This window comes from Cryptomeria japonica, chromosome 8, assembly GCF_030272615.1.
Source record: "Cryptomeria japonica chromosome 8, Sugi_1.0, whole genome shotgun sequence".
In the NCBI taxonomy this organism is placed as follows: domain Eukaryota; kingdom Viridiplantae; phylum Streptophyta; class Pinopsida; order Cupressales; family Cupressaceae; genus Cryptomeria; species Cryptomeria japonica.
Window position 1 is genome coordinate 697,715,899 of NC_081412.1, and position 15,154 is coordinate 697,731,052.

Sequence of the window (15,154 nt, forward strand, 5' to 3'; positions counted from 1 at the left end):
CTATAGATCTAAGATGCCAAAATGGCTGCCAATAATGCAGGTCAAAATTTGCTACAAATATTGAGTTTACTAAAAATTTAAATTTCTTTCTTTTCTACTTTTTTCTTCATGCCAATATGGGTTTGCTTTGAATTTATGTAAATGCAAATACTGAAATTGAATTTCCTTGCCATCTTTACCAAACATCATGTCACGAAAACCAAAATAATGAGCAACACTGTATGGGAAGCGATCAAAGCTATTCTGGTTCCAAAACAAACCTTTCGTACAACGTGATAGCAACATGTTAGTCAATCACAACCATTTATTGCAAAATTGATGGTGTAAAATGCGTGACTAACATGTGTGTTAGTCAATCCATACTGCCGTTTTGGAGCCAGAATAGACGCGCCTGAAGCATGAGAAGCGGCTGATCTTCACCCAGAACAGTATTTTATCTGGTTTTTAAAATTTGTAAAACATAATAGATTTTTGCGAGATTTTGAGGAGTGAAATCTTCATACTCTATATTTACATTAATGTTAAACCATAAAAATCTGATGAAAAACACTGTATTTTGCACACGAAAGATTTTTTGGAATGCCATTTTATGTGGAGATTAGCCTATACCATATGCAATGTACAACCCAATGAAATCTTAAAAGTATTGCAGGTTAACACCAATAGATGATTGATTGTAAGATCAATGCCTCGAAGAGAGAAAAATGTGAAGTTGCAGGTTAACAACAAATAAAATTAGATTGATGAGGTAGATTCATCATAAATCAACAAATAGAGATCATTGTAAGAAGTTTGAATAGATTTGCAAAATTTTTAATAGATTTACAAAATTTTAGGTCGATTTCCAGGTTACAAGGCGAAACAAGGTTAGTTTGAGAACTTAAATATTTCCAAATTTGGCACAAATATTTTAAAATGTTGCAAGTTCATGCAAAAAAAGTGGAAATGTCACCAAATATTTCCTCATCAAATAGCAAAGTTCTTTTAATATTTGAAAAAAACTACAAATATTGTTAAATATTGACAAATTTCTTCAACTTTTCAACAAGTTTTCTAAAAATTTCAATGGAACTGTGAATATATAAAATATTTGTTACAAATGTAAGATAATTTATAAATATTGAATATATTTCATTAAATATTAAACAAATTCCAAAAAATCTTTATAAATTTATGTTAAATCTATATAAATCGATTCAAATTTTCCAACTTCAAACTCTAATTTGCAATCTTAACTTCAAATCTTCATGCTAAAATTGCTTTATAAAAAAATCGTGTTGCCCTTTGTACTAGCATGGCTCTGATATCTTGTGAGATTTAGCTAGAAATGTTAGGAAAAATAGAAGAAAAAAAGGAAAAATTGCAAGATCAAATTATTCAAGAGAAATCTATCCAAGTTACTCCCATTTATGATCATGATCCTTGCTATGATCAAACCCCCTCATTCAAATTTATGTTATCCACACTCAAGAGATCTAAACAATTCTATACATCATCCAAAAACATCTACCTCTTGTAATGAGACACTTGGTCCACAACAAAGCATTGAACATCAAATAAATATGTTAATATCACACAAGTTTCTATTGATTAGAATGGTCTTCATAACATTAAACATATCAAACAAGAGGATAATAAATTCACGATGGATAGTATCAAATATTTATATTATCATGATACAAATGTACATGAAAAAAAAGTATTGACATCTTCTTATCAAACACGATCAACTACTTTTATAAGTCATAATTTCTTATAGATGGGACAATAATAACTTCTAATTACCCTCAAGAGAAAACTTGTGGTCTAGCATCATTATTTGAAAATAAATATCCTATTGAACAAATAGTATATGTAAACACATGAATTATCAAAGAAAGGATTAGGTTTTCATGAGCAAGGTATTAAAGAGCCTATCCTAATCTACATTAGCTATTGTCAAGGAAGTAGATACAAGCATTGTACCAAACAATCTAATAATGTTAGTGCTAGTTAAATGACTATTGAGGTAACTTCTTTTAATATGAGCATTGAAATAGGGATCATTCATTTTCTAGAATAAACTTAATTCCAATAACCATTCCACTTCCACCATTCCTAGCAATAAATTTTATCCTCCACATCTTCAACTTGAAAGTATCAACAAGAGTTGTATGTGGTGTCCAAAAATGGAGTATCATCAAATGTAGATGCAACAATATGTGAAGGAGATGGAAAATTCTTAACTGTAGATGTAAAACTATGTGGAGGATCAATGTATGTCAATTGGTCATTGCCTGAGGATGTGTATACATAAGATGTGGTAGTAGGTGCCTCAGTAATCCAGGGGAAGATTGTGCAATTTGATAAAGCTTCAAAGTCTCCATGCAAATGTTGGATGGTGGTCCAAATAGTGAAAGGGCACTTGGTGTGCTCAATGTAATGAAAATATCTCTCATAAACTATAATACCTATTAGTTTGTAGACCTTATTATTTTTGTTGAGCCATTTATTCTCTTGAAATTCTTCATGTGGTTCAAGAATGAGTCTATGGACATCTAGCAATAGACCACACTCATGTCGCTAATTCAATAACCCTTGTTTCCAGGACAAATAGTTCTCTAAAGTTAGTTACACAATAGAAAGATGAAAATTAGATTTTGACATGATGTATCCCCAAAGCAGAAACTTATCTAAGTTCATAATTAGATGAATAATCCACATATCATCTCAATTAATCTCAAACTTAAAAAATTAGAAGAAAGTGTGGAAGAATACAAGATACAACTCAAAAGACACCCCCTTGATTAAATAATTGAAACCAGTGCATTAAAATATTAAAAAAACGTATTTCCTCTACTAAATTTGACAGAATGGGAGGAGGAAATGAAGATGAGTTAGTGCTGATCATTATGCCATTAAATTTGACAAGTTGCAACAAGTCTAGTCACAAACAACAGATACAAATGCAAATTTAGAAGTCAAAGATCAAATAGAAGGCAAATGAACACAATACAAATTTGAATTTGTAATTCAAAGTATTCCCACTCAAATTCTTGGCCACCCAATTGTAAACTATTGGTCACCCATTTTCAAACAATACTTTCCCTTCATGAAGTCGTGCCAAAATCACCTCTAATATCACTGGTAATAAAAAAAGTCAGTGGTTTAAAGGAACGGCAAATGCAAATCTTACAGTAGTCGATTCAGATTTCAAATGACAGGAAAATTTAGATACTGAGCTGTAAGTTGATAATACAAATGCAAAATCCAACAAAAGAGGAAAATGCAACAACTACCAAATGGAGGTAAAATGGGATATGAGGCTGATGTGAACATAAAAAAGTTTAGATCACCAGGTTTAAATGCCACAACTACCAAATGGAGGTAAAATCTGCTTCACTATTGACGTGAAGACCAACAAGGTTGACTGGAGAGAGAATGAACCTAAATCAAGAATTAGAGATCATTTGTCAGGAATTTTAAATAGATTTACAATATTTTAGGCCAATTTCCATGTTACCATTGACGTTACATAGGAAAGGAGATCTCAAACCCCAAGCAAGCAAAACAAACCCCACACCAGAAGGTGAAGCGAAGGCCTCTGATTCAGTACTCTCCTTAGAAACGCATCCTTCAGTTGTAGGAGGCGCACCTATGAAATACTTCAGAATAATATCATTTTTACTGAATAGTGAAAACTATACTTACATATGAATCTCCAACTAAAATAAAATGATATATTAAATGATGAAAACAATTAAATAAATATAAAATGCCAATATAAGTTTCGAATTAACTTAACTAAGATTATAATGAAAATTTAGATGGGTATATAAAGACAACAATCCATCCTATCAAAAGATAGAAGTTTAACACCTACTAACACATGAAACAACTAGATCTCGGAACATTCACCACCTAATATTTATTAAAATATATTATGGGCTATCTTCTTTCTCCTAAGTTTCTCATCTTAAAATTACCTCCACTCCTTATCTCTTTTTAGATTATTCTTCACAATGATTCTTTCCTCTTAACAATATACATTATAATGCTACCTCTTTTAGATACTATATCAACATGATTAAAGGGCATGTTAAATCAAGACAATTATCCATTATCATTTAATGACAACAAGCTAAGTACAACTATTTATAATTTTTTTGATTAAGATAAACGGGTTTTACAGGGACCCGAAACCCAAATCCATACAGAAAATTAAAAGATTAAAACTGTAACGAATCGGTCCAAAAAGAACAACTAAACAACAAATAAGAAAAAACTAAATCAGAAGATGCATGAGCTCAAAGTTCTTCTGTATCATGTATGAAATGAAAATCCATTGAAAAAAATATTGGGTGTTACACATGGAAACTAAATGACATATTTGCAGAAATGGCCCAAAAGAATTTTGACATATTTGTCTAGACTAAAGTTATTAATCAAAGCTGGGGAAACTTGTTGAGATGTTTGTTTAGTGACAAGCCTAAGTAGTGGTATTTGATAATACCACAAGATAAATTTGCATATAATGACCTAGTCAACAAAAGTATAGTTAAGACTCCATTTCAATTTTTTTATGGTTATATTTCAAGGGGTATTTCAAATTTAAGGGAGCTTGAAAATTTTGAGAGTCATAAGAGAAGTGTTAAAGGTGAAGAATTTTCCAAACACGTGCAAGATTTGCACTAACAAGTAAGGAAAAGACTTAGCACGAGCAATCAATAGATTAAAGAGAAACGGTATTTGAAGACGGGGGAAATTAATTTTAAGTGGAAGATACATGGTTTTGCCACATCTACAAAATTAATGATTTCTAAGCCATGACTATAACAGCTTTAAGAAAAAGAATATTGGACTGTTCAAAATTATCAAGAAGGTTTCACCAAATTTTTATGAGTTGGAGCTAACTATAGGTTTGAACATCCTTCCAAATTTTAATGTTTTGGATTTACGCACTTGCTATGAAGGAGAGACATTGCAATAGAAAGAGAAAGGGGAAACACCACCAAAACAATGGACTGAACAACTACTCAAGAGAGATCAATAGGATGTTGAATGCCTTTTGGATTCTAGAGCAGTTGACAAGACTAGAGACAAAGAAAATAGTGATATTTGGTGAAATGGAAAAATAGAACAATGGAGGATTCCACTTGGTGAAGACCAATAAAGATTGAGTCATTATAGATAGTTTGTAGCAATAGAGTTGATAACCTACAACAATAGGGTCGTTAACTTGTATTAACAATATGTTCTTGCAACAACCAAATTTTCACCTATAGCGATGCAATATTTTACTAGTGAGTAGGTGCTCACAAATTTGTGTACTCCAATATTTTTAAGTAGGAGAATCACATATTTTATTCTTTTGTGTGATTTCATCTTATTGCATTTTTAAATTTTGTTTTGGCATGTAAGGGTAGTAGCTACCTACACATAAGCTCATTTGTGAACAAAAGCAAGGGATTTTTAAACTAAAAAATGGGTTTATGAATATTTATGATGGTTTTTAAAGCATCAAAGAATAAGAAAGGGAAAAAATAAAGTCTAAAACAAGAACAAAGGAATAAGAAGAGGACATTAGTCAAGGAAAGGAAGGAAGAAACCCCAAAAATAAAGAAGACATCAGCAAGAAATAAAGGAGAATAGTGGAATCTTATATTTTGGTTTGGTACTTGGAAGGAATGTAAAGTGTGCATATATGATTGTAAATGACTATGCATTTGAGTTAATGAAATAAAATATCACTCTAAGCACTCTTTCAAAATGCTTTCCTTCTTGGACTATGCGTGTTTTCGTGAATGATTTTTTTTATGAGTTTGTTCATTTTTAAATGGGTTATTTTATGTGTGTGAACATTTGGTCATTTTATGATCTAGTACCATGTGGCCAAATCCTTGAAGCATAGGTTTTTGTTCCTCTGGGACATTAATTTTTTTCGTTCTTGTAGGCTCTTACTATTGTGCATGTACCATCATTTTCATTCATATAGCAACATACTATTTATTCAAGTAGCATTTTGTTTGTCTATAACATAGTTTTAATTACCTACAACAAAAAATTTAGACCTCTACAGAGGTTGTGTGGGTTTTTTTTATAGAAAGACAACCTCTCTTCTCAACTCATTGACTATTTTTTTGTTAAATTTTAGGCACCTATTGTAGGGTGGGTTCTATCAACTTTCATATCCCTCTTTAGAGAAAAAAATGAGGGGTTTATTGTTGCATTTCATTACATGTTCTTCCATCAATATATCATTAATATATTTTCATATAACCATATCTTTAGACTATGATACGATCACTCAAATTTCTAAAGTAATAATCTTTTGTACTGTCCTCTAACTTAGTTCCATTATTAACATATAAAAAAATTGAAGGGGATTTATATGGTATCTAAAATTAATTTTCTTAGCATGTTGCAATGGATATCACATGATCAAAGGCCATTTAAAATTGGACCACATTATTTTCACTATTGCAAGCAAGTGTCTATTGATTTTCTATCTTAAGTATTATCCTTGTTCAACTACAAGTTGAATATTTCTTGAACCGTTTCCTCTTCTTATCATTCTTTTAATTGTAAAAAATTAATTCTTGTTTTAAACTCTTACATAATGTTCCTTGGTGGATTTCCTCAATTATATAAGTTTCCAAGATCATCAAATCATTCCAATACAATATTTTCAAAGAAGCATTAGCTATATCCTTATCATTTTCACGAGTTAAAGACATAAAATTTTCACTATTCATAATATTAACTTGTATTTTCTAGATTTATCTATTTATTTATTTTTCCATCAATAGAATCACATTGCATTATCCATCATGAAGATTAAGATAGAAGAAAAGATAATTTCTATCCATCATTAGGATCACAATTATCTTCTCTAGATATCAACATCTTGATGATGGGTCATGGAATGTGAACCAAATTTTTGATAGAAAAATGCACACATATTCAAATCTAGAGACTTCAAGATAATTTTTATGAGTGCCTAAATAAATTTATTTCATGTTGGTTGTGTGATTTTACTTTGACATGCATTCTCATGGTAGTTCACATTCAAGTCAAGCAAGGATACAATGTCTTACAAGTTTTTTCATTTTTTGGAATCCCTTTAAATAAATTATCTTTTATGGAATGGTAAGTATAAAAAATAACCTTTATTGATAGTTCACACATAACACAAGGTTTTGTGTGTCTTTGTTAAAATCAATCATAAATATTGATATTAATCCACTCAAATTCATGATTACTTATAAGATATAGGTCAAATGTGCAATTGTAGTAATGATCCATTAGATTTTAGATTTCAAATTCGAATTTATGGATAGGCTTGCCCTTTTAAATTAACATTTATGTGCTAATTATACAAGAAAAATATGTTGTAACTTATGACCCTTGGAGTTGTATTTAAAACCGTGCCCTAATTCTTTTTAAATGCACCTAGCACCTACAATTGAATCTAATAACAACTTGTTGTTTAACATTGAATTCAAAGAACTTATTATTACATTTTTTATTGTATTTTCATCAAGGGAATGCACTACATGCTTGCATGCTACATTTAACTATTGTTTAAGTCACTAGCTTGATATGTCCCTATTGTGTAAACTCCAAACCACACACTCAACAAAAAATTCCACATCAAACTTTGATAAACATTCAAGGATTAATAGATATTAGATACACACATCTAGATCACATCCATACTTGCACATGTCAAATTTATAGATGTGTGATTGATATCATATTTATAAAAATGTTCCAAAATGTTAGACAAATTTTACCAATCTCAAAACATTTATTCAAGCATCATCAAATTTCCTATTATTTATGGATACCTAAAACAACATTTCTATATTAAATTTCTCCATTTATTTATTTTATTAAATCAATGATTCATCCTTAAGTGTACTTCTATTTTCAAAGTGTAAAAAATTGAACAATAATTATTAAAAAGAAATGTAACATTTAGCCTGATTGCTTTGGATACCACTACGTGCAGTAACTGGTGAGAGAGTTATTTAAAAGAAAAAGAAATGAAAAAAGAGTTGTAATTTCTATTTAAAACTATGATATGATCACTCAAATTTCTAAACTACTAATCTTTTGTACTCTCCTCTAACTTAGTATGGTAACTAAATTTTATTTTCTTAGCATGGTGGCAATGAATACCACATGAACAAAGCCCATATAAAACTGGACCATATTATTTTCACCATTGCAAGCAAGTGTCCATTGATTTTCTATATTAAGTAATATCCTTGTTCCACAACAAGTTGAATATCCCTTGAACCATTTCCTCTTCTAATCTAGTTCTCTTAATTGTAGAAAATATATTCTTGTTTTAAACTCTTACATAATGTTCCTTGGCGGCTTTCCTCAATCATATAAGTTTCCAAGGTCATCAAATCATTCTAATACAATATTTTCTAAGAAGCATTAGCTATATCCATATCCTTATCATTTTCACGAGTTAAAGACATACAATTTTCACTATTCATAATATTAACTTGTATTTTCTAGATTTGGCTATGTATGAATTTTTCCATCAATAGGATCACACACCATTGTCCATAATGAAGATGAATATAGAAGAAAAGATAATTATGATCCATCATTAGGATCACAATTGTCTTCTCTAGCTATCAACATCTTGATGATGGGTCATGGAATGTGAACCAAAATTTTGATAGAAAATTGCACACATAGTCAAATCTAGAGACTTCAAGATAATTTTTATGAGTGCCTAAATAAATTTATTTCATATTGGTTGTGTGATTTTACTTTGACATGCATTCTCATGGTAGTTCACATTCAAGTCAAGCAGGGATAAAATGTCTTACTAGTTTTTTCCCTTTTTTGGAATCCCTTTAAATAAATTATCTTTTATGGAATGTTAAGTATACAAAATAAACTTTATTGATAGTTCACACATAACCCAAGATTTTGTGTGTCTTTGTTTTAAAATCACTTGTAAATATTGATATTAATGCACTCAAATTCATGATCACTTAAATGATATAGGTCCAATGTGCAATTGTAGTAATGATCCATAAGAATTTAGATTTCAAATTCAATTTTATGGATAGCCTTACCCTTTGAAATTAACCTTATGTGCTAATTATACAAGAAAAACATGTTGTAACTTATGACCTTTGGAGTTGTATTTAAAAAGGTACCCTAATTCTTTTTAAATATACCTAGCACCTACAATTGAATCTAATAACAACATGTTATTTAACATTGAATTCAAAGCAGTTAGTATTACATTTCTAATTGTATTGCCATCAAGGACATGCACTGCATGCTTACATGCTTCCATCCTACATTTATCTATTGTCTAAGTCCCTGACTTGATATGTCCCTATAAGAGTGGACACAAAGAAGACATTATTTCTATTGTGTGTAAACTCCAAACCACATACTCAACAAAAAAATCCACATCAAACTTTGAGAAACATTCAAGGATTAATAGATATTAGATACACACATCTAGATCACATCCATACTTGCACATATCAGATTTATAGATGTGTGATTGATTTCATATTTATAAAAATGTTCCAAAATGTTAGACAAATTTTACCGATCTCAAAACATTCATTCAAGCATCATCAAATTTCCTATTATTTATGGATATCTAGAACAACATTTCCTATTATATTTAATTTTTCCATTTATTTATTTTATTAAATCAGTGATTCATCCTTAAGCGTACTTCTATTTTCACAAGTGTAAAATATTGAACAATAATTATTAACTAGAAATGTAACATTTAGCCTGATTGCTTTGGATACCACTACGTGTAGTAATTGGTGAGAGAGTTATTTAAAAGAAAAAGAAATGACAAAAGAGTCGTAATTCAGACTCTAGTATATATCCACAGAAACAATCCTATTAGGAGTTCATAATTGAGTTGCATCTTAATATATGAAAAATGACTGAAAACACAATGCAGAATCGTAATGGTCTATGTGGGCTACGTCATGAACGAAGAGGATAAAGAATATGCAACCATATATGCTCAGTCCCTACAATTCTGTCTGTGAAACCAAGAAAAGCAACAAGGAGGACAAGCCATTGACAACAGGCACTGAAGCATATTCTAATAGAATAAAAACTCTGTATAAAACATGACGACTAGCTGGATTTCTGCAAGCAAATATTTTGGAACCCTAAGATTTGTTCTGTAATTTTTGAAGGGTATGTCCATAGATAGGGGAAGCCCAACTATTTGTCATACAGTTGTGGGGAGGAGTTATCCCTCAATCTCATTTTCTTTGTTTTCTTCTTTGTGACAGTTTTGTTTTTCTCTGTGTTGTTTGTAGGTAAGTGGAGTTCCAATCATGGCGAAGAAGCAGCTGGACGTGCTGACAGCTCTGGACGTGGCAAAAACACAATGGTACCATTTCACAGCCATCATAATTGCCGGAATGGGCTTCTTCACTGATGCCTACGACCTCTTCTGTATCACCACTGTCACTAAACTACTGGGACGAATCTATTACCCAGATCACAACTACAAGATGCCCGGCACCTTGCCCCCCAATATAGTGTCTGCAATCACGGGGGTGGCCTTCTGCGGAACTTTCGCTGGGCAGCTTTTCTTCGGGTACATGGGTGACAAGCTAGGACGGAAGAAGGTGTACGGCGTGACGCTGCTGCTCATGATAGTTTGCTCCATCGCCTCTGGTCTCTCCTTCGGCAAATCCAGTAAAGGCGTGATTACCACGCTCTGTTTCTTCAGATTCTGGCTGGGCTTTGGCATTGGCGGAGATTATCCCTTATCTGCCACCATAATGTCTGAGTACGCCAACAAGAAGACCAGAGGATCCTTCCTCGCAGCAGTCTTTGCCATGCAAGGCTTCGGCATCTTCGCTGGCGGTCTAGTATCCCTCATCGTCTCCTCTGCATTTCAAAAGTTCGGCGATGACAGGGCGAACTATAAACCATCTCAGCAAGCAGACTATGTATGGAGAATTGTCGTCATGGTCGGTGCCATTCCGGCGGCGCTTACGTTCTACTGGCGAATAAAGATGCCGGAAACGGCTCGCTATACGGCCCTGGTCGCCAAGAACGCAAACAAAGCGGCGGCGGACATGTCTCGAGTTCTGAATGTCCAACTCGAGGAAAGTTCGATGAAAACGGAATCTAACGAGCCGGAATATGGATTGTTTTCGGCTGAGTTCTTCAGACGCCACGGCCTACACCTGCTGGGCACCACCACCACCTGGTTCCTGCTGGACATCGCGTTCTACAGCCAAAACCTGTTTCAAAAGGACATGTTCACGGCCGTCCACTGGCTCCCTAAGCCCGAGAAGATGGGAGCCGTAGAGGAAGTGATGAAGATCGCAAGGGCACAGTTGCTAATTGCGATTGTATCGATAATTCCGGGCTACTGGTGCACAGTATTCCTGATCGACCACATAGGGCGCTTTACCATTCAGCTCATAGGCTTCTTCTTCATGTCCTTCTTCATGTTCTTGCTCGCTGGCCCCTACCACCATTGGAAAAAGCACGGGACTGGCTTCATTGTCATCTATGCGCTCACCTTTTTCTTTGCAAACTTTGGGCCCAACAGCACCACATTCATTGTCCCGGCTGAGCTTTTCCCGGCCAGATTTCGTTCAACCTGTCATGGCATCTCGGCTGCAATGGGAAAGGCAGGGGCCATCGTTGGCTCTTTTGGGGCTGGTTATCTTGCTGATACTAAATATGGTAAGGGGCAACTCAAGGTTGCTTTGTATCTGCTCGCTTGTACGAATGCTCTAGGTTTCGCTTTCACGTTTCTGGTGCCTGAAACGAATGGCAAATCCCTCGAAGAACTCTCTGGAGAAACCGATGAAGTTGAAGAGAAGGACAAGGAGCTTAAGGCCATGCCCACCATCAGCGTGTAGCGAGCACATTCTTTGTTTCTGGAAGTCCATAAGCAACATATTAAGTATAGGGAATGCCAAGTCAATTCTGAGTGTTTTAGGTTTAGAAGCTTTAGCTTAGTGTGTAATTTAAGCCATTCTTATTTTGTTATGCTATTAAAGTTATTCTAGATTTCTTATTTAATAATTATTTAATACTATATCGATTTGTTTTAAATTATGAAGTTTTTTATAGGAAAGGTTTTCGTATGTGATTATGTTATGATATATTAGGATTGTGATCAATTTCTTGTAATAGTATGATTAGTTTAATTTTTACACATATTTCTTCTTATATATTGATTTATGAAGTGTATTCTACATCTTTTATTTCTATAAAAGTTAGCTCAATGTATTATTTAGTAATCAAATATTACAATGCGCTTGCAAATCTTAAGTTTTTATAAGACTATCATTAATAAAATATTTAGAGTAGTTATTGTTGCATAATAGTATATACAATATTCATCATAAAACTACTATCTCAAGAACCTAATATATAGGAGAAATAATTAATGAAACTATCACATGGTGAATAGGAAATCATAAATTAAATGATCCAAAATACGACACCCAAATCCCTTGTTAAATATTCAATACCTAATCTTCAAGATGAGTCCACTAGCTAAAACAATATATTATCTCCACCTAACATGAGTACATCATAATCGACTCACCAACTTGGGTTTTCCATTTTGATTCCATTATATCCATTCGAATATATCTTATGATGTGTTAGAACATGTATCATAGGGACAAGGAGTTGTGTAAAAGACAAGGAGCTTAAGGCTATGCCCACCAACAGTGTGTAGTTAACAAATTCTCTCTTTCCTGAAATCCATGAGTATATATTGTTATGCTATTAGAATTATTCTAGATTCCTTATTTTATAATAATTCAATAATAATATATTGTTTTGTTCTATATAATGAAATTTTCTATAGAAAGGGTTTTTCATCATATGTCATTATGTTATGATATCTTAGGATGGCTAATTTCTTGTAAGAGTATGATTGGTTTAATTTTGATACATATTTTTTTCATATATATTAATTTGAAGTGTATTCTACAATTTTAATTCTTTTAAAAATCAACTCAATGTATTATTTAGTAATCAAATATTAGAATGCACTTACAAATCCTAAGATTTTTTAAGATCATCACTAATAAAAGATATTAAATAATTATTTTTGTTGCATGATAGTATTTACAATATTCATCATAAAGCTACCATCTTAAACACCTAATAAATAAAATTAAATAATTCATAAAACCATTGCACGGTTATTAGAAAATCATTAATTAAAACCACCCAAATCCCTCATTAAAAATTCAATATCTAACCTTCAAGATGATTCCACAAACTAAAAGATTATACTATCTTCACCTAACACGAGTTCATCAAAACCCACTCACCAATCTGAGTTTTTCATTTTGCTTCCATTATATCCATTCAAATATATCTTATGATGTGTTCGAATATGTGATAAGTTGGTCAGCAAGAGTAACTTCCTCTTATAACTAATTTTATGTCATACATGTTTGTATATATTTCATATGGGACAACCGACGTTTGAAGGTCATGATTTTTAATCTTCAAGCTTAATTGATACCTTTTAATAAATTGTAAAGTTCAAATAGCTCAATGCCTATGTATCTAAGAAATTGATTGAAAAATTCAAAATTACATTTGAGACCTAAAATAGCCTCCATAACCTAAAAATGACTTTTCTATTCTATATTCCAATTTTTTTATTTTAAACATTAGAAATAAGGTTAATACGCTTTTTTCTTTTATAATGTTAACAACGATAATAGACAAATCATTTTTTAGGGATACTACACCTTATGTTACCATTTTTCATGATTTTTTGTGGATGCATACACAAGTATAGAGAACTGAAATATGACCAAACACTTATTTTAAACCATAAAACATTCGTATTACACGAACATAATGTGAATGAATTATGAAACACTTCTTTAGGCTCAATAAAATTATAATTACATGATGTGTTATAATACATATTTTTCTATTTTAAACCAATCAAATCCCTTCCTTCTGCTTGGAACAAGTTTAAAATTTTCAAGCCTAATTTTTGGACATACAATTTAGATGTCCAAAATTTTGTTTTACAAAAAAAGACAAAAATATACAAATTTCATGTATGTTATTCATTAGGTTCACATATTTATGAATAATATTCCATGAAAAAATTACTATAACATCAAGTTCTATTTGATCTTTCCAACTATTTTTCTTCATAAAATCTAAATATTTTAGGTTTACATATTTATGGATATATATTCTTTGAAAATATAGACTACAACATCAAGGTCCATCTTATCTTTCTAATTTTTTTTCATCAAATCTATATATTTTAAGGTTTTGATCTTTAGATATTTTAATGGTGTCTTTATTTTTATAGAACTAAATGAATTTATATTTTAATAGAATGCATCTGTTTATATATATAATTAGGAAAAAAAATTCAAATACTAAATCTTCTTGGCTATCTTTTGATTGAATGATTTAGAAAATATTTAATAGAAATAAAAAACGGGACCATACCCATTGCTACCTAATACAATTTGTATGATAAAAAAGGATCACTTTGTGTGCTCGCAACATATGACCTTAATTTTTATTGTTATTTTTTAAACAATGGTTTAGAAAGTGGGTTATTCACACTGATATTCCTTTTCTTTCATAATTTCTAAATTTGAGGGCATGCTTTTTTAATTATTCACTAAAGTTCAACATTTTGTTGATTTTAAGAAGTGATCATTTCAGACTTTCTTTTGACCACCCATTTCTCTACATTTATCCTTATATTTTTTTTCAATAATTAACATATCATTATAATATCTCACATTTATTTGTGCTTTTAAAAATATCTATTTTTGGAGCCAACTTTAAGGGTTTAATGTTGCATGTCATTGTATTTGCTTCATTAGTATATTAGTATTATTGTTCATGGTTATCTATTATACAATATTTAGATTATGATATAATCGCTCAAATTTTCAAAGTAATATCCATATCTACTTTTCTACTCTCCTCCAACTTAGTTACATTCTTTACATACAAAAAATTGGAATGTGCTTTATATATTAACTAATATTCCCTTTTTAATGTGGTTTCAATGAGTATCACATGGGGAAAGACCATTTTAAATTGCACCACTTCACTTTCACCATCTCAAGGTAGTGTCTAGTGATTTCCTAGTTTAAATGATATCCTTTTG

The 15,154-nt window shown here is 31.5% G+C and overlaps 1 protein-coding gene across 1 annotated transcript; it reads left to right on the plus strand.

Annotated features, from left to right (window-relative positions):
• Positions 1 to 10,337: 10,337 nt before the first annotated feature.
• LOC131064701 (probable inorganic phosphate transporter 1-8) lies at positions 10,338 to 11,888 on the plus strand. The gene has a single exon (XM_057998941.2). The coding sequence runs from the start codon at positions 10,338 to 10,340 to the stop codon at positions 11,886 to 11,888; it is 1,551 nt and encodes a 516-aa protein (XP_057854924.2).
• The last annotated feature ends 3,266 nt before the right edge of the window (positions 11,889 to 15,154 follow it).